This window comes from Gobio gobio (genome assembly GCF_949357685.1).
Source record: "Gobio gobio genome assembly, chromosome: 17".
Classification (NCBI taxonomy): Eukaryota; Metazoa; Chordata; class Actinopteri; order Cypriniformes; family Gobionidae; genus Gobio; species Gobio gobio.
In genome coordinates, this window is record NC_137110.1 from 50372677 (window position 1) to 50392913 (window position 20237).

Sequence of the window (20237 nt, forward strand, 5' to 3'; positions counted from 1 at the left end):
ATATAACGGCTAATATCATGAATATAACGGCTAATATCATGAATATAACGGCTAATATCATTAATATAACGGCTAATATCATGAATATAACGGCTAATATAATTAATATAACGGCTAATATCATGAATATAACGGCTAATATAATGAATATAACAGCTAATATCATTAATATAACGGCTAATATAATCAATATAACGGCTAATATCATGAATATAACGGCTAATATAATGAATATAACGGCTAATATCATGAATATAACGGCTAATATAATGAATATAACGGCTAATATAATGAATATTACGGCTAATATCATGAATATAACGGCTAATATAATGAATATAACGGCTAATATCATGAATATAACGGCTAATATCATGAATATAACGGCTAATATAATCAATATAACGGCTAATATCATGAATATAACGGCTAATATAATGAATATAACGGCTAATATAATGAATATAACGGCTAATATCATTAATATAACGGCTAATATCATGAATATAACGGCTAATATAATGAATATAACGGCTAATATCATGAATATAACGGCTAATATCATGAATATAACGGCTAATATCATGAATATAACGGCTAATATAATGAATATAACGGCTAATATAATGAATATAACGGCTAATATCATGAATATAACGGCTAATATAATGAATATAACGGCTAATATAATGAATATAACAGCTAATATCATTAATATAACGGCTAATATAATCAATATAACGGCTAATATCATGAATATAACGGCTAATATAATGAATATAACGGCTAATATAATGAATATTACGGCTAATATAATGAATATAACGGCTAATATAATGAATATTACGGCTAATATCATGAATATAACGGCTAATATAATGAATATAACGGCTAATATCATGAATATAACGGCTAATATCATGAATATAACGGCTAATATAATCAATATAACGGCTAATATAATGAATATTACGGCTAATATAATGAATATAACGGCTAATATAATGAATATTACGGCTAATATAATTAATATAACGGCTAATATCATGAATATAACGGCTAATATAATGAATATAACGGCTAATATCATGAATATAACGGCTAATATCATTAATATAACGGCTAATATCATGAATATAACGGCTAATATCATTAATATAACGGCTAATATCATTAATATAACGGCTAATATCATGAATATAACGGCTAATATCATTAATATAACGGCTAATATAATGAATATAACGGCTAATATCATGAATATAACGGCTAATATCATTAATATAACGGCTAATATCATGAATATAACGGCTAATATCATGAATATAACGGCTAATATCATGAATATAACGGCTAATATAATGAATATAACGGCTAATATCATGAATATAACGGCTAATATAATGAATATAACGGCTAATATAATGAATATTACGGCTAATATAATGAATATAACGGCTAATATAATGAATATTACGGCTAATATAATTAATATAACGGCTAATATAATGAATATAACGGCTAATATAATGAATATTACGGCTAATATAATTAATATAACGGCTAATATAATGAATATAACGGCTAATATCATGAATATAACGGCTAATATCATGAATATAACGGCTAATATCATGAATATAACGGCTAATATAATGAATATAACGGCTAATATCATGAATATAACGGCTAATATCATGAATATAACGGCTAATATCATGAATATAACGGCTAATATAATGAATATAACGGCTAATATAATGAATATAACGGCTAATATCATGAATATAACGGCTAATATAATGAATATAACGGCTAATATAATGAATATAACGGCTAATATCATGAATATAACGGCTAATATAATGAAAATAACGGCTAATATCATGAATATAACGGCTAATATAATGAATATAACGGCTAATATAATGAATATTACGGCTAATATAATGAATATAACGGCTAATATAATGAATATAACGGCTAATATAATGAATATTACGGCTAATATAATGAATATAACGGCTAATATAATGAATATAACGGCTAATATAATGAATATTACGGCTAATATCATGAATATAACGGCTAATATAATGAATATAACGGCTAATATCATGAATATAACGGCTAATATCATGAATATAACGGCTAATATAATGAATATAACGGCTAATATAATGAATATTACGGCTAATATAATGAATATAACGGCTAATATAATGAATATTACGGCTAATATAATTAATATAACGGCTAATATCATGAATATAACGGCTAATATAATGAATATAACGGCTAATATAATGAATATAACGGCTAATATCATGAATATAACGGCTAATATCATGAATATAACGGCTAATATCATGAATATAACGGCTAATATCATGAATATAACGGCTAATATAATGAATATAACGGCTAATATCATTAATATAACGGCTAATATCATTAATATAACGGCTAATATCATTAATATAACGGCTAATATAATGAATATAACGGCTAATATCATTAATATAACGGCTAATATAATGAATATAACGGCTAATATCATGAATATAACGGCTAATATCATGAATATAACGGCTAATATCATGAATATAACGGCTAATATAATGAATATAACGGCTAATATAATGAATATTACGGCTAATATAATGAATATAACGGCTAATATAATGAATATTACGGCTAATATAATTAATATAACGGCTAATATCATGAATATAACGGCTAATATAATGAATATAACGGCTAATATCATGAATATAACGGCTAATATCATGAATATAACGGCTAATATAGCTAATATAATGAATATAACGGCTAATATAATGAATATTACGGCTAATATAATGAATATAACGGCTAATATCATGAATATAACGGCTAATATAGCTAATATAATGAATATAACGGCTAATATAATGAATATTACGGCTAATATAATGAATATAACGGCTAATATAGCTAATATAATGAATATAACGGCTAATATAATGAATATAACGGCTAATATCATGAATATAACGGCTAATATCATGAATATAACGGCTAATATAGCTAATATAATGAATATAACGGCTAATATAATGAATATTACGGCTAATATAATGAATATAACGGCTAATATCATGAATATAACGGCTAATATAGCTAATATAATGAATATAACGGCTAATATAATGAATATTACGGCTAATATAATGAATATAACGGCTAATATAGCTAATATAATGAATATAACGGCTAATATAATGAATATAACGGCTAATATCATGAATATAACGGCTAATATCATGAATATAACGGCTAATATAGCTAATATAATGAATATAACGGCTAATATAATGAATATAACGGCTAATATCATGAATATAACGGCTAATATCATGAATATAACGGCTAATATAGCTAATATAATGAATATAACGGCTAATATAATGAATATTACGGCTAATATAATGAATATAACGGCTAATATCATGAATATAACGGCTAATATAATGAAAATAACGGATAATATCATGAATATAACGGCTAATATAATGAATATAACGGCTAATATCATGAATATAACGGCTAATATAATGAAAATAACGGCTAATATCATGAATATAACGGCTAATATAATGAATATAACGGCTAATATAATGAATATAACGGCTAATATCATGAATATAACGGCTAATATAATTAATATAACGGCTAATATAATCAATATAAGAGCTAATATCATGAATATAACGGCTAATATAATGAAAATAACGGCTAATATAATTAATATAACGGCTAATATCATGAATATAACAGCTAATATAATGAATATAACGGCTAATATAATGAATATAACGGCTAACATAATGAATATAACGGCTAATATCATGAATATAACGGCTAATATCATTAATATAACAGCTAATATAATCAATATAACAGCTAATATAATGAATATAACGGCTAATATAATCAATATAACAGCTAATATAATGAATATAACGGCTAATATCATGAATATAACAGCTAATATAATGAATATAACGGCTAATATCATGAATATAACAGCTAATATAGTGCATATATTTAGTGGAAGAGTTGATTTCTCTAGTGAATACAATTCTGTGGACACTGAATGACTGCCTGAGGTAAATGTGATGTTACATGACATTGTTTTGTTTACTGCAGTTTTATTGAGGTCTTTCTGCCGTTGAAACACTGATGGAGCGATTACACCACATATGATAAGTGACAGTAAGTCACACCTTCAGATGTGCATTCATGTTTATTCTTTAGGAAGAGATGATCGATCGCGTTCACACGCAGCCGCTTGAACTGTGATCAGTCACGCCATATTAAAGAGCGTCAAAACGGCATTTATCGTTTGAATTTCGTGATAAAATGGACTGAATATTTAATATATACGTGTGGGAACTCGGATTGAAGTGTGTTCCACGCTTAAAACAAGCCGACTGTTAAAGATTGCACCGAACCGAAAGCCCCGTACCCGAAACGGTTCGGTACGAATACGTGTACCGTTACACCCCTAGTATCCGAGTGTTTTACTATATTTGTAAAGAGTTACAAATATAACAAAATTATGGCTTATTTCCGGCAAAATCCAGCAAAACGCTCCACTCATGAACCGCTCACGGGTAAAACGACATTTGCTCAAATCCCACTCTATTTCACTTTATTTAAATATTATAATGTTTGTATGTCTATCTATGTTGTCAGTCTGTCAATCTATGTTGATTATGAAAGTGAACAGCATTAGTGAGAAAGGATATACAGAATATACGATGTGCAATGCCAGGAGACATGGAGTGGGTCAGACCACTTTTGACCACTTCATTAAGTTTTGTTTTGTAGAAAGCCTTTCTTTAACCCTCAGAGCCCGACGGCATCGCCCACGACGTCACACGGCACCTCCGATAAATATCTATATTATTTCATGAAACTTTTATCGATTTTCTTACCGTTTTTTCCAGCAGAAAGCTAACGAGCTAGCCATCACGGGGGTGTCTTTGGTGTCTTTGTAGCCTTTACAGAAGGTTTTCTATCCAGCCTGGAACATGTGCATCTTTTTGGAGTTGTTCAGCAATAAATCAAAATGCTTACATCCAAGATATATCCACTTGATGTCCATAATTTATAAATTTTCCGTCATTTTTGCCGCTAGCGCGATGCTAGCTGCCATTTTGGATGAGGGTTTGACCAATGACAGGCTGATCCGTCATCCACGTTGGTGTGCGTCATTACGCATGAACCACAGCTTTGTTATTGTGGAGAGAGAGACGCACGGCTAGTGTTGAGGAGAGAGAGAGAGAGACGCGCTGCAGTTTTGTGGAGAAAGTTTGAGGAAAAAGTTTGAGAAGAAAGTTTGAGGAGAAGTTCCTGATAGGAACTGTTTTGAGGCTTGGCACCAGTAAATATCCAAAATCCAAAGAGGCCAAAAGCGCCTGGACTTTTTTTGGAAAAATGTAAATAGTTTTGGTTCTGTATAAGTTATCATGTTTATTCCTGAGTTCCAGGACTCCAAAGACTTGAACAAACTGTTTTCCAGAGGAAATAGGCTTAGCTTTTATTTATTTGTGTGTGTTTTCAATAAATATTTGAGTGATTCAATTTCCGTTTTATGTTTTCATTTGTCTTTATGGTCCCATAACTTATTTTACATTCAGGTGACATCAATGCAACACAAATATACTGACAGAGCAACTTGTCTTGAAAAAAAAGAGGTGTGTCAATTGTCTGTGCACAACAGGGTTGATGTTTTACAAGCTTTTTTAGTAAATAACACCAGGCGGAAAATTAATTGTAAAAATACCCTTAGGTCTTAAAGGGTTAAAGTACATTTCGTTTTGTATAAATTGTATCTTAATTTTAATCAATGTTTCATCAGCCAATTGGCTTAGTTGGTCAGTATTAATAAATTGCTAGTGGTGCCGCTGCTCACAAACATGCATCAGACTTTTCCCTCTCACACTCAAGGATTGTTGATCCATCTCAAACCGGTTTAGTTGCTCATTTATCCATCTATTGCTGTCCTTGTCCTCCTCAGGTGAAATGGACCATGGAGGTGCTGTGTTACGGCCTGACGCTCCCCCTGGATGGAGACACGGTTAAGTTGTGTGTGGACGTCTACACTGACTGGATAATGGCCCTGGTGTCTCCGAGGGACTCGATACCGCAGCCCATCATTAAAGAGCCCAACCTCTACGTCCAAACCATCCTGAAACACTTGCACAACCTTTTCCTGCCCAGGTGTGTTTGGATGACATGATGCACACACAGTGTTTACTAGGGCTGGGTATTGACACAAATTTCACAATTGGATTAGATTTCGATTCACAAGCTTTCGATTTTCGATTCAATTCAATATCGATTATTTTGGATATGTATCAGGTATAATACATGGAAAACTAATTTCTGAACTAATGTTGTAAACTATGGGAGTCAGTTGATACTACATTAGCCTACTAATATTGAAGGTAAAAAATTTACTGATTTGTATACAAACACTTAAATGACACTAAAAAATGTGTATAAATATATATAATAATAAAGTTAAAATATTAACAATTGCATAATCATAATTCTACTCCATTTCGTTTTTTTGAAATATAAACATTTAAAGGGTGGCTGTCATAAAAACTTGCCAGATTTATTAAATATTGAAGAACATTGACATTGAATAGGCCTATCCTATGTAATGTGATGCATATAATTAGCAAAATGCTCCTCTCTAGAGTTAATTTTTCTAGCTGACTAACGAGTTTATGGACACTGGATATGTTTTTTTAAGAGGTAGCTGTGACATTACATTGTTTACTTGTAAGCCGTTTTACTGACATCTTTCTGTGGTTGAAACACTGAGCGATTCTGTGACATGATATGGATTTCGGTAAGTTGTCCTGTATCTTTTAACAAACTTTCAGAAGCTCATTGGTGTTTATTTCGCGCTGTTACTGGTATTAATGCGGTAGAGAAGATCCGTTCATCTGCAGGTTCTCTTGAGCTGAGCTGAAGCAGAGCGATCTCACTCCATAGCGCCAAAACGCTATTTATGTTTGAATTTCGTAAAAAAAAAAAATAGACTAATTGATTCTTGGGATTTAAGAATCGATATTGTTTTGTAAAAGTGAGAATCGATTAAAATCGAGAAATCTATATTTTTTCCTAGGACTGTCAAAAGATTAATCACGATTAATCACATCCAAAATAAAAGTTTGTGTTTACATAATATATGTGTGTATAATTATTATGTATATATAAATACAAACACATTCATGTATATATTTAAGAAATATTTGCATGTATATACATTTATATAATAAATATTAAATATTTTATATATAAATATAATACATTTTTCTTAAATATATACATGCTTGTGTGTGTTTTTATATATAAATAATAATTATACACAGTGCGCACACATATTATGTAATGTAATAAGGGCACTGTAAGTCTCTTTGGATAAAAGCGTCTGCCAAATGCATAAATATATATATATAATGTAAACAAACTTTTATTTTGGATGAGATTAATCGCGATTAATCTTTTGACAGCCCTATTTTTTACCCAGCCCTAGTATTTACAATTAAGCGTGCATCTAAACGACTGAATGTGAATGTTTCTTTCTTCCAGACCAGAGCACTTCAGCCTGGTGCACTTTAAATTGTGTCAGCAAGTGTTGTCTGCAGTGCAGAAGTTGGCCCGTGATTCGTCCGGCATGGCCAGAGAGACGTGGGAAGTGCTGCTCCTCTTCCTGCTCCGCATCAATGACACGCTTCTGGCCCCGCCCACTGTGGGAGGTCCGTATGACGCCGTGGACAAACACACTGCCATTTCCCTCTAAAATAGAGCAAAGTTCTTGCTTACATTGCCTAACAAACAAATGAGAGAAGGTGCACGTTTTGCATTTAAACAAACTGCATTTTGTGTGCCGTATGCAAATGAACCTCCCGTGAAATGTGCACATTTGCTTTCTTTTTCACAATCAAAAATCATGTTTGTTTAGCTGTCATGATCACATCTATATGAGGGTTATTAATGGGGTCATATTGTGCACTTTTGTTGCATTTTAATGAAATATTATGTTGTCATAGTTTCATTTTTCATCACTTTACATTGTACAGGGTTCCCACGCTTCTTGAAAGTACTTGAAAGTTCTTGAATTTCAGACACATGGATTCAAGGCCTGGAAAGTACTTGAAAACAAACATAGGTCTTTGAAAGTGCTTGAATTAAGTGTGAACTATATTTTGTTTGAGTAGCATGGTGCCATTAAGAAAATTGGCCTTCATGCACTGCCAAAGGCAGAACAAAACAGCACTATGGGAGGAATCTATTTCAATATATTTCTGCTGTTCCATAAGCGCCATCTACTGTCAAAAGCCCTATTCGTACGGTAGTTGTTTCTTGTGGGGTCGTAAGGTATTTTCATCATTGACAGGGGCTAGTCTGTGATTTTATTGCCGCCCGAATCCAGAATGTCAGTGTTTTTCTCCCACCACCCGCGTTAAAATCCCCGGGTCGAATAACCTCCTGTTTTTAGACAAACACCAAGGTCGTGTGGTGATTTAATTGCCGTCTACATCCACATCTCTGAGTTTTCAAGATGAGATCACTTCAAAATTCACTGTTTACATCCTTTTTGACCCCTGCAGGCCACCGTACGGTTGCGCTTTGCTGTAATTTGGATGCATTTTAAAGATCTGGACTTTCATTACTGAAATGCTGGCAAGTATTTACAAGAGTAATATATTTCATCACAGTTCAAAAAATAAAAAGAAGAAAAGCACGTAAACATATGAAATGGGCCGTTATTACGGCAGCGATTATATATGTTAAATATAATATATGCGCAGGTCTTAAAAGCCTTCAAATTGATTTTTTAAAAACGTACATGTACAGGTGATTAAAAAAATAATTTAGCATATTTTGAATGCCTAACAATTAACTTGTCCATATCTTTTCATTTAATTGGAAAACAATATTATCTCTATATTTTGATGTTTTAATTAAGTAATGATTTATAAAAAAGAAAACTAAAACTAGTTTGAAATAAATGTTAAAAGAAGGAATAAGAGCTGCCACCTGCATCTCTCGTTAAAGCTCGCTCGCTCTTGTACACCAGCCTCTTTCCTCATTGGATTTTGTAAAATTGGACATTTTTCCTCATTGGAAATTGTATTTTAGTTGTCAGTATATGCCTTAGCGTTACTGCATTAATGATAGACACAGGGACAGTAGATATTTGATATATTGGCAGTAACACATCCACCTTTATCGTATTTATTGTGCTTGATTTAAAATAAAAGGTGCTTTAAAAAGTCCTTGAATCTGGTGTTCATGAAAGAGTGGGAACCCTGATTGTATTAAATTGGTTAATGTTATTGCATACGAAATTTACCAGCACAAGGGAAGGAGCATTTCTTTTTCTTTCAGCTCATACCCATTTTTTTTAGGTAATATTTCAGCAAAAACCAGCTACACATTTCTGCTTTTAAACCCTTAGGACCCTATCATACACCTAGCGACTCAAGTGTGTTCTGCTAGTTTCAGCCGGACGCAGTTCTCATGTTCACGTCCAGCTCCTCGTGGTTTAAATATCAAATGCACTGCTCATCTGTTCACCCATGGGCGTCTGCTCTGAACACCAGGTGTGATCAGGGACCAGTTGCATAAACTAAGACATTATGTTAAAGGGTTAGTTCACCCAAAAATGAAAATTCTGTCATTAATTCCTCACCCTCATGTCGTTGGACACCCGTCAGACCTCCGTTCATCTTCAGACACAAATGAAGATATTTTAGTGTAAATCTGATGGCTCTGAAAGGCCTCCATTGGCTCAATGCACTTTACACTCTCAAGACCCTTAAAAGACACTAGACGTCGTTACAAAGTCCATCTCACTACAGTGGTTCTAAAATAACTTTATGAATCGGCGACAATAGTTTTTGTGCACAAAAAAACCCTAAATAACGACTTACATAGTGATGACGATTTCAAAACACGGCCTCATGAAGCTTTGAAGCGTTATGAATCAGTGAGTCGATTCAGCAGTTTGAATCGCCAAATTTCAGCAGTTTGATGGTTTGACACGCGATCCGAATCATGATTCGACTCACTGATTCATAACGCTTCGAAGCTTCATGAGGCCGTGTTTTGAAATCGTCATCACTATATAAGTCGTTATTTTGGGGTTTTTTTGCGCACAAAAACTATTCTCGCCGATTCATAAAGTTATTTTAGAACCGCTGTAGTGAGATGGACTTTGTAACGACGTCTAGTGTCTTTTAAGGGTCTTGAGAGTGTAAAGTGCATTGAGCCAATGGAGGCCTTTCAGAGCATCAGATTTACACTAAAATATCTTCATTTGTGTCTGAAGATGAACGGAGGTCTGACGGGTGTCGAACGACATGAGGGTGAGTAATTAATGACAGAATTTTCATTTTTGGGTGAACTAACCCTTTAAGACAGTGTCTTAATATCTAGTATGACCCACTAGCAGTTAGGCAAGTGGCATTCAGTCTTACTTTTCGTATCAAATTAGGCCAGTCTATGTTTTTATGTAACTGATTTTAAAAAGTTATGAACGGTCTTAAAGAAAAAAATGTATGTTTAACTTGTAAGACTAGTCTTAACGGTTTATGCAACCGGCCCCTGGAGCATTGTTGGAGTGTTGCCACTGTGAGGAACTGAAAACCACTGACCATTGACCAACACACACTTGCTCTAAAGTCAATAGTGCAGTATTTGTGTGTTATTTAAAGGGTGTGTTAGTGATATGAGCCTATAGGTGGTGCACAACTCTGATTATTACACACACAGGGATGCGCAGCAGCACACACACACACACGTTTAAATATTAAAAATAAAAGGATTCCTCTCTGGAGAAGCGTTCAGTCTCTCCTGTAAATGGTGAATCATCTCATGGTGCTGCACAATTGGCTTTTAAAGGGAAAGGGAGATGAGACGCTGATTGGTTTATTGCACGTTACGCCCAAAACACACCCATGACTCAATAAGAGACGAGGCACAACCGTTTTAGACCATGCACCGGGCACACCGATCGTTTTTTCCGTCGTTAAACTAGCAAAATTGGATTCAGATACGCCCGAAGAGCACCTGCGCCGTGAGCTCAGATTGTTCAAATAGGGCCCACAAATTGTATTTCCAGTTGTCTAAAATTGTCGTAATGTAACCATAGTTTTTGCTCAGAAAAAACTGAGTGAAGAGTCAAAATTAAAGGGTTAGTTCACCCAAAAATGAAAATTCTGTCATTAATGACTTACCCTCATGTCGTTCGACACCCGTCAGACCTCCGTTCATCTTCAGACACAAATGAAGATATTTTAGTGTAAATCTGATGGCTCTGAAAGGCCTCCATTTGCTCAATGCACTTTACACTCTCAAGACACTAAAGACGTCGTTACAAAGTCCATCTCACTACAGCGGCTCTACAATAACTTTATGAATCGGTGAGAATAGTTTTTGTGCGCAAAAAACCCCTAAAAAACGACTTATATAGTGATGACGATTTCAAAACACGGCCTCATGAAGCTTCGAAGCGTTATGAATCAGTGAGTCGAATCATGATTCAGATCGCGTGTCAAACCGCCAAACTGCTGAAATTTGGCGATTCAAACTGCTGAATCGACTCACTGATTCATAACGCTTCGAAGCTTCATGAGGCCGTGTTTTGAAATCGTCATCACTATATAAGTCGTTATTTAGGGTTTTTTTGTGCACAAAAACTATTCTCATCACTCCATAAAGTTATTTTAGAACCACTGTAGTGAGATGGACTTTGTAACGACGTCTTTAGTGTCTTTTAAGGGTCTTGAGAGTGTAAAGTGCATTGTGCCAATGGAGGCCTTTCAGAGCCATCAGATTTACACTAAAATATCTTCATTTGTGTCTGAAGATGAACGGAGGTCTGACGGGTGTCGAACGACATGAGGGTGAGTAATTAATGACAGAATTTTCATTTTTGGGTGAACTAACCCTTTAAAGGCCGTTATTCCACTAGTGCTGCTGATAAAGTGTAACCTGTATTAACGGGTGCTTGTGTCTCCTGTAGGTGGTATAGCAGAGAAGCTGGCAGAGAAGTTGATCAGCGTGCTGTTTGAGGTTTGGTTCCTGGCATGCACGCGCTGTTTCCCCACACCGCCCTACTGGAAGACCGCCCGAGAGATGCTGGCCAACTGGAGACATCACCCTCCCGTGGTGGAGCAGTGGAGTAAAGTGATCGCTGCTCTCACTTCCAGGTACTGTAGAAAAGCCACTCTATCTACAGCGTTTCAATACATCTGCAGCATTTATTCATCTTCGTTGATACACTCTAGCGGCTAAAACAGGGTTTCCGCGGGGTCTAAAAAAGTCTAGAATTTCGAAATCAAAATTTTAGGCCTTAAAAAGTCTTAAATTCGCAGAAGTATTGAGTTCTAGGTCTTAAATAATTTTAAACAGGTCTTAGTTTTCCTCCGTCCATGTAACGCTACCTCTAATGCTCATTGAAATGCTCCCGCAGCGCTTTAGAATGTTTTTTTTAATTCTGGGTGTTGTAGTTCTTTCTTTCGCTAGTCCAAATATAATTTGCTGTATTACGACTACAAATGAGACCAACATGCATCTTATATTGCAGCCGATTAGCTTTCGTGTTATTGGCGGGAGTCTCTTTCGGATTGTACCACAGACACATAAAACTGATTTTATTCTTCAGATAATAGTCCTCCAGTTTTTCGCATTTCCACGATTACTAAATACAACAAAAAATCAACAATGCATTTTGAGATCCTGCATAATTCGTAATTTCACCGCAAAATAATGTCAAGATACCAAAATAAACAAGATTTATGCATTTTGTTTATTCTACTGTCATGTGTGACTATTGTAAATCTAACATAATACAGTAAATGTGCTACCCTAATCATGCAGAAAACCGTGCAAATTTCCGATTTCATTTTGATCTCAAAAATCACCCAAAAAATATCCTGGTGGGATTGAGCTATGGGGAAGTGCAAGTTTATCGAATTGTTCAATTTGAATAAATAAATGTACTTTGCAAGTAATTTTGTGACTGCATTTCCTTTATAGGTCTTAAATTTAATTCATAATGGTCTTAAAAATGTCTTAAAAAGTCTTAAATTTGACTTGATGAAACCTGCAGAAACCCTGTAAAAATCTAAATGCATTTTGCAGAAGAACATTGTTTTGGTTGTGCTTCGGCTCTGCGTGATTAATATTTCACTGCTAGGCTTAAGAGATATAACCGGTTTAGATGGAAAGGATCTCAAGCTGACTAGCTGAAGATGTTATTGTATCTTTATCCATTAATAGACACGCTACTTCCTTAAATAAATTCCTGCACGACGCTACAACAGTAATGAAATGATCTTAGATTAATAGATAATGCTTTACAGTGAACTCGACAGTTTATCTGTTCAATAAAACACTTTGCTCACCTGTTAAGTAATAAAAACACCATTATCTTCACGTTGCTTTTACAACATTTCAATTAGTTCTCGCCATCTACGAAAACCCAAGCCGATGTTGATTCTTGTTTTATTACGAGCTCTGTTTGTTAGTTGCTCTGTCAACCTTTCTCTCTCGTTGTGACAACTAACCCCTGCTACTCCCACACCAGACATGTGTCAAAGTAGGCGGAGCTACTTTTCTCTATTTTCTGAACTGACGAGGCATGCATGGGCGAGTGATGTATGTACGCGGTACGGTCTAAAATATAAACACTTAGGCTAACCATAGCGAATCAGGGTAAGACAAAAACATGTTTTTGAAGACGGATTGATTGATGGATTGACAACATTGAACAAAAAAATGTGAAAGTGTACTTTTAAGATCAAACATTGTATCTGTTAACAGGTTGAAGTCGACATGAAACAGAATTTGCCATCGTCTTTTTTTCCCCATTGTGCCGTATATCCGAGTGAAACGCTTCTCAAACAAGAACAAATGTAGGGGCTATTGGCTGATGTCATGTGAGTGACAGGTTGCCCCGCCCTCGTCATCAGAGAAGAGATTAGCTGTTATTCTGATTCAAGATTACCAGGAACATGAATTTAAAACTAATGATGTGCACGGATGAATCATTTATAACTAACAAACTGCAATATTACATAAAAAAATAATTTTTTAATCCATTTTTAATTCATGGTGACTTTAATTGATTCTCTGTGATGTAACATGACCGAACACTCAATAATTATATTTTTATTAACTAACATTAACAAAAGTTAATAAATGCTGTAAAAAATATATTGCTCACAGTTACTTCATGTTAACTAATGCATTGGATAATAAAGTGTTAATAAAATAAAGGTGCACTATGTAACTTTTCCGTCCGCTTGAGGTCACCTGTTCAAAACAAAGGTGTAGTTTGATGACGGCACGTTTGAGCGCAGAATCTTGGGACATGTGGTCTTCAGCTCACAGCCGCTGGGAAAGAATCGGGATAGGACTCGGGCAGAAATCATGTGGATGGATGTGATTATTAACGTTACTGTAGTGAAGCAGAGCAGGAGCGAGTGTTGTGGAGCTGAGGAACCGCTGGGGCGATTGTTAATAAGATGAACGCAACACACGCCTCGCGAGCAGTATATAAAATATATAACACTGGCCGAGTGGTGTTTGGAAATTTTACTGCAAAAAATTGTACATAGTGCATCTTTAATACAGTATAAACAGTTTGAGAGAGATTGCACAATATACACTCACCTAAAGGATTATTAGGAACACACACTAATACTGTGTTTGACCCCCTTTCGCCTTCAGAACTGCCTTAATTCTACGTGGCATTGATTCAACAAGGTGCTGAAAGCATTCTTTAGAAATGTCGGCCATATTGATTGGAGAGCATCTGCAGTTGATGGAGATTTGTGGGATGCACATCCAGGGCACGAAGCTCCAGTTCCACCACATCCCAAAGATGCTCTATTGGGTTGAGATCTGGTGACTGTGGGGGCCATTTTAGTCCAGTGAACTCATTGTCATGTTCAGGGGCCTAAAGTGTGCCAAGAAAACATCCCCCACACCATTACACCACCACCACCAGCCTGCACAGTGGTAACAAGGCATGATGGATCCATGTTCTCATTCTGTTTACGCCAAATTCTGACTCTACCATCTGAATGTCTCAACAAAAATCGAGACTCATCAGACCAGGCAACATTTTTCCAGTCTTCAACTGTCCAATTTTGGTGAGCCTTTGCAAATTGTCGCCTCTTTTTCCTATTTGTAGTGGAGATGAGTGGCACCCGGTGGGGTCTTCTGCTGTTGTTGCCCATCCGCCTCAAGGTTGTGTGTGTTGTGGCTTCACAAATGCTTTGCTGCAGACCTCGGTTGTAACGAGTGGTTATTTCAGTCAAAGTTGCTCTTCTATCAGCTTGAATCAGTCGGCCCATTCTCCTCTGACCTCGAGCATCAACAAGGCATTTTCTCCCACAGGACTGCCGCATACTGGATGTTTTTCCCTTTTCACACCATTCTTTGTAAATCCTAGAAATGGTTGTGCGTGAAAATCCCAGTAACTGAGCAGATTGTGAAATACTCAGACCGGCCCGTCTGGCACCAACAACCATGCCACGCTCAAAATTGCTTAAATCCCCTTTCTTTCCCATTCCGACATTCAGTTTGGAGTTCAGGAGATTGTCTTGACCAGGTCCACACCCCTAAATGCGTTGAAGCAACTGCCATGTGATTGGTTATTTAGATAATTGCATAAATGAGAAATTGAACAAGTGTTCCTAATAATCCTTTAGGTGAGTGTATACTCAAAATTCATTAAAATATCTAAAAACAAGGATTGTTTTAAAAATAATTGCATCATGCAGTTTGATTGGGATAATATGTATTGCACACTTTTTTTAATCACCAGTGAGTTTGCTGGATGTTGCTGTACAGCCGTCAGTTTACATTTGTTTATGCATTTGACTATCACTTTTATCCAAAGCGACTTGTATTGCATTAAAGGTTTTGTATATGAATGCTGTGACCTTGGCGTTGCTAGCACCATGCTGTACTGTTTACAGCCTTCACTGTCGTCGGTGCTTTTGTTTGTTTGACCTTATTTGTTTTGTTGTCCTCACAGGCTGCTGCGGTTCATGTACGGCCCGTCGTTTCCTCCCTTTAAAGTGCCAGAGGAAGACGCCAGCCTCATCCCCGCTGAGATGGACAACGACTGTGTGTCTCAGACGTGGTATCGCTTTCTACACATGCTCAGGTCTGCGGTGTTTTGTTGTCTGTGTTTAATAGATTGATTTGTTTAAAGGGTTAGTTCACCCAAAAATGAAAATTCTGTCATTAATTACTCACTCTCATGTCGTTCGACACCCGTCAGACCTCCGTTCATCTTCAGACACAAATGAAGATATTTTAGTGTAAAGCTGATGCTCTGAAAGGCTTCAGATAGGCCTCCATTGGCATTCAGTACATTTACACTCACAAGACCCATAAAAGGCACTAAAAACGTCGTTACAAAGTCCATCTCACCACAGTGACTCTACAATAATTTTACGAAGCGACGACAATAGTTTTTGTGCGCAAAAAAAAATCTAAATAACGACTTTATTCAACCTCTTCTTGTCTTCCGTGTGTGCCTCCACGACGCATGCGTGAGAATATGACGAAGCGCCAGCGTTCGGGAATCCATGAAATGCTCACTTTAGTCCGATTTTGAGAACTACGCCGAGACCTAAAGCACGATCAATGTAGAATTCAACAGCTTAGACACGCGCGTCTTCCTCTGCTTGTAAACAAATCTCTTCTGGGTCATGTGTCCGAACGCCGGATCTGCGTCATATTCTCACGCATGCGTCGTGGAGGCACACACGGAAGACAAGAACAAGCTGGATAAAGGCGTTATTTAGATTTTTGCGCACAAAAACTATTGTCATCGCATCGTAAAATTATTGTAGAGCCACTGTGGTGAGATGGACTTTGTAATGACGATTTTAGTGCCTTTTATGGGTCTTGTGAGTGTAAATGTACTGAATGCAAATGGAGGCCTATCTGAAGCCTTTCTCAGCTTTCAACAAAAATATCTTCATTTGTGTTCCGAAGATGAACGGAGGTCTTACGACACGAGGGTGAGTAATTAATGACAGAATTTTAATTTTTGGGTGAACTTACCGTTTAAATGCCCTGATATGTCAACTTTTTAGATGTTGTTGGATCTGGTCACAGATTCTTACTAAAATTGTTCAATGATCTCCCTCCCCTCCAGTAACCCTGTGGACCTCAGCAATCCCGTCATAGTGAGTTCCACCCCGAAGTTTCAGGAGCAGTTGTTGGGGGGAAACGGCGTTCCTCATGAGGTCATTCAGCACCCCTGCCTCAAACAGCTGCCCCAGATCTTCTTCAGAGCTATGAGGGGCGTCAGCTGCCTCGTGGACGCGTTCCTCGGTAAGACTCTGGGGGCTCTCTCATCAATTGCAATTTCGGATGCTACTGTGGTGCAGAGGTGGACAAAGTACACAACTCCATTACTCGAGTGAAAGTAAAAGTACTCCTGGTCAAATATTACTCCGTTACAAGTGAAAGTTGTTAAAAACTATTTTTACTTAAGTAAAAGTACAGAAGTATTTGCTTTTAAAAGTTAGGTATCAAAAGTAAATTTCCTTTTTTATGTCAATGCATTATTTTATTAATGTTGTATAAATGCACGCTACTCCATGGGGGTTTAAGCCAGTCAGTGATGCTCCATCCGACATGCTAGCATACTAATTTAAAAGTTACAAATACTTAAAAGTTACAAAGCTGCTGTCACTTTAAGGCAGAATGCACAAATCCTACACACTGATACACATCCGATATTCCCCCAACTGTTAACGTTCACTTAAGACATAATCAACTTTGTTTACGTGAATACTTTCCAAAATGAAAATTTTGACATTTTGTGTGTATAAGTGCGAAATAAACACAAAAGAAATCTCTATTCAGTACTCGTGCTCTGGCAAAAAAAAAAAACAGACTGAACTGAGCTCTTTCATCATGCTTTTTCAGATTCATCCTTATGTCTATGCTTCTCTTTCTCCCAGTCATTTACATTATGCAAAAAAAAAAACGTTTAAAGAAGAAAAAAAAATCATCCACTGACTTGCAAAGCTGCTACAGAAACAACTTTCGACTTTGAGGTCCTTGATAGAAATGTAGTGGAGTAAAAAGTACGATACTTGTCTTTCAATTGTAGTGAAGTTAAAGTCAAAGTTTCCCTAAAAAATTAGAGATAGATAATCAAAAAGTGTACTTAAGTACAGTACTCAAGTAAATGTACTTTGTTACTGTCCACCTCTGCTGTGGTGGCATTACCATGATATTCCATATGAAGTAGCATGTAAATGAATACGGTGGTCATTCAGTACCATGGTAGGAAGAAATATAACGTGATTCTCTCTCCTAGCAATAATGAATCCATTCTGAGCTTATTTTTTTTACTGCATGTGCACGATGTGTCGTAATCTGTTTGCTCCCAATTACACACAAACACAGTGTATATAAACTTGCTTAAAGGGGAGGTGAAACACTTTCAGTCACTTTTCAGATAGTTTCAGTCAATCTCATGTCAATCTTGAGTGCCTATAGAGTAGTACTGCATCCTTCATATCTCCGAAAAGTCTTTAGTTTAATTTAGGGCTGTCAAAAGATTAATCGCATCCAAAATAAAAGTTTTTGTTTACATAATATATGTGTGTGTACTCTGTTAATTATTATTTATATATAAATACACACACACATTCATGTATATATTTAAGAAATATTTGCATGTATATACATTTATATAATCTATAATATATATAAATATAAATGTTTTATATATAAAAATAATGTTTTTTTCTTAAATATATACATGCTTGTGTGTGTATTTATATATAAATAATAATTAACAGAGTACACACCCAGAGTAAACACAAACTTTTATTTTGGATGCGATTAATCGCGATTAATCTTTTGACAGCCCTAGTTTAATTATATTTATAAAAGAAAGATAGGCTGTACCGAGTCTTTCAGAAAAAAAACGGAGGCTTATCGTGTGGGTGGAGCTAAAGAATGACGAGCGTGCAGCTATTGCGTTGAGAGCCTCTGAAAGCTCTGACATCCTTAAACGTGGAGAAAAAAAAACGTTATCCTAAATAAACCTTGGCTATCAATCAGATTCAGCCATACATAAATGATCCAGAATCTGATCTGGAGGCTGAAATTTAACAGGAGCACCAACGACGACTACAGCAGGACGTCTCAATGGTGTGTACTGTAACTTAAATATGCTTAGCGGCTTGTCATGCTCGCGAGTTTTACAACATTTGTGTGTGTTTACTCATGGTTTATGAAGACATAATTTGGTTTATCGACTGTATGCGATTTAACGTTAGCAGTTGCAAGTGGAACGGCTTTGCATGTCAGACTAGTGCGTGTTTACATAGAAAACAATGGAATAGTAGCGCATTTGAATGAACAAGTCGATTGCTAACAACTAGGGTTGGGTACCGAAACCCGGTGCCAATATGGTACTTATATAACCGGTATTTATATAACCGGTATGTACCGGACCGAATCAGAACGCAGATTTCGGTTCCTCATTTCGGTGCTTAAATACAAACGTGCTTTCGCGCTTTGGCTGAGCCAGAGACAGACGCTCAGCGCTCGTCACATCACAACTCATGACAACTATTCAGTGTTTTCAACCACATCTCATGACAACTATTCAGTGTTTTCAACCACATCTCATGACAACTATTCAGTGTTTTCAACCACATCTCATGACAACTATTCAGTGTTTTCAACCACATCTCATGACAACTATTCAGTGTTTTCAACCACATCTCATGACAACTATTCAGTGTTTTCAACCACATCTCATGACAACTATTCAGTGTTTTCAACCACATCATGTTTATTTCAGGTTTAAGACATTTAAATGCTCATAAGTAGGCTTCTAGCAAAAAACACACACTGATGTCTATGAAAGCGGCAATGACAATCCCTTCAGACGGTTATAATTTGACTAACGTTACGTGTTTTATTCACATCAGATACATGCACATTATACAATAAATATATAGTTTACTCTATTCTTCTTCCAGTTCACTGGTCACTTAGTTTCATGTATTTCGTGAGACGAGAATGAACTCAAGTGTTGTAAATCCGACAGATCCGATTCTGAGGCGCAAACTAACATGGCGCGGCCCATTGCGCTTTATAGATCA

The 20237-nt window shown here is 35.9% G+C and overlaps 1 protein-coding gene across 2 annotated transcripts in view; it reads left to right on the top strand.

Moving 5' to 3' along the window:
• ralgapb (Ral GTPase activating protein non-catalytic subunit beta) overlaps nucleotides 1-20237 on the top strand; it is a 120514-nt gene that overhangs the window by 12277 nt on the left and 88000 nt on the right. For both annotated transcript variants that reach the window (XM_079841694.1, XM_079841695.1), the window contains exons 3-7: nucleotides 6068-6270; nucleotides 7657-7823; nucleotides 12098-12284; nucleotides 16124-16255; nucleotides 17258-17436. In XM_079841694.1, the coding sequence (XP_079697820.1) occupies nucleotides 6068-6270; nucleotides 7657-7823; nucleotides 12098-12284; nucleotides 16124-16255; nucleotides 17258-17436 (868 nt within the window). The remainder of the gene's footprint in view (nucleotides 1-6067; nucleotides 6271-7656; nucleotides 7824-12097; nucleotides 12285-16123; nucleotides 16256-17257; nucleotides 17437-20237) is intronic.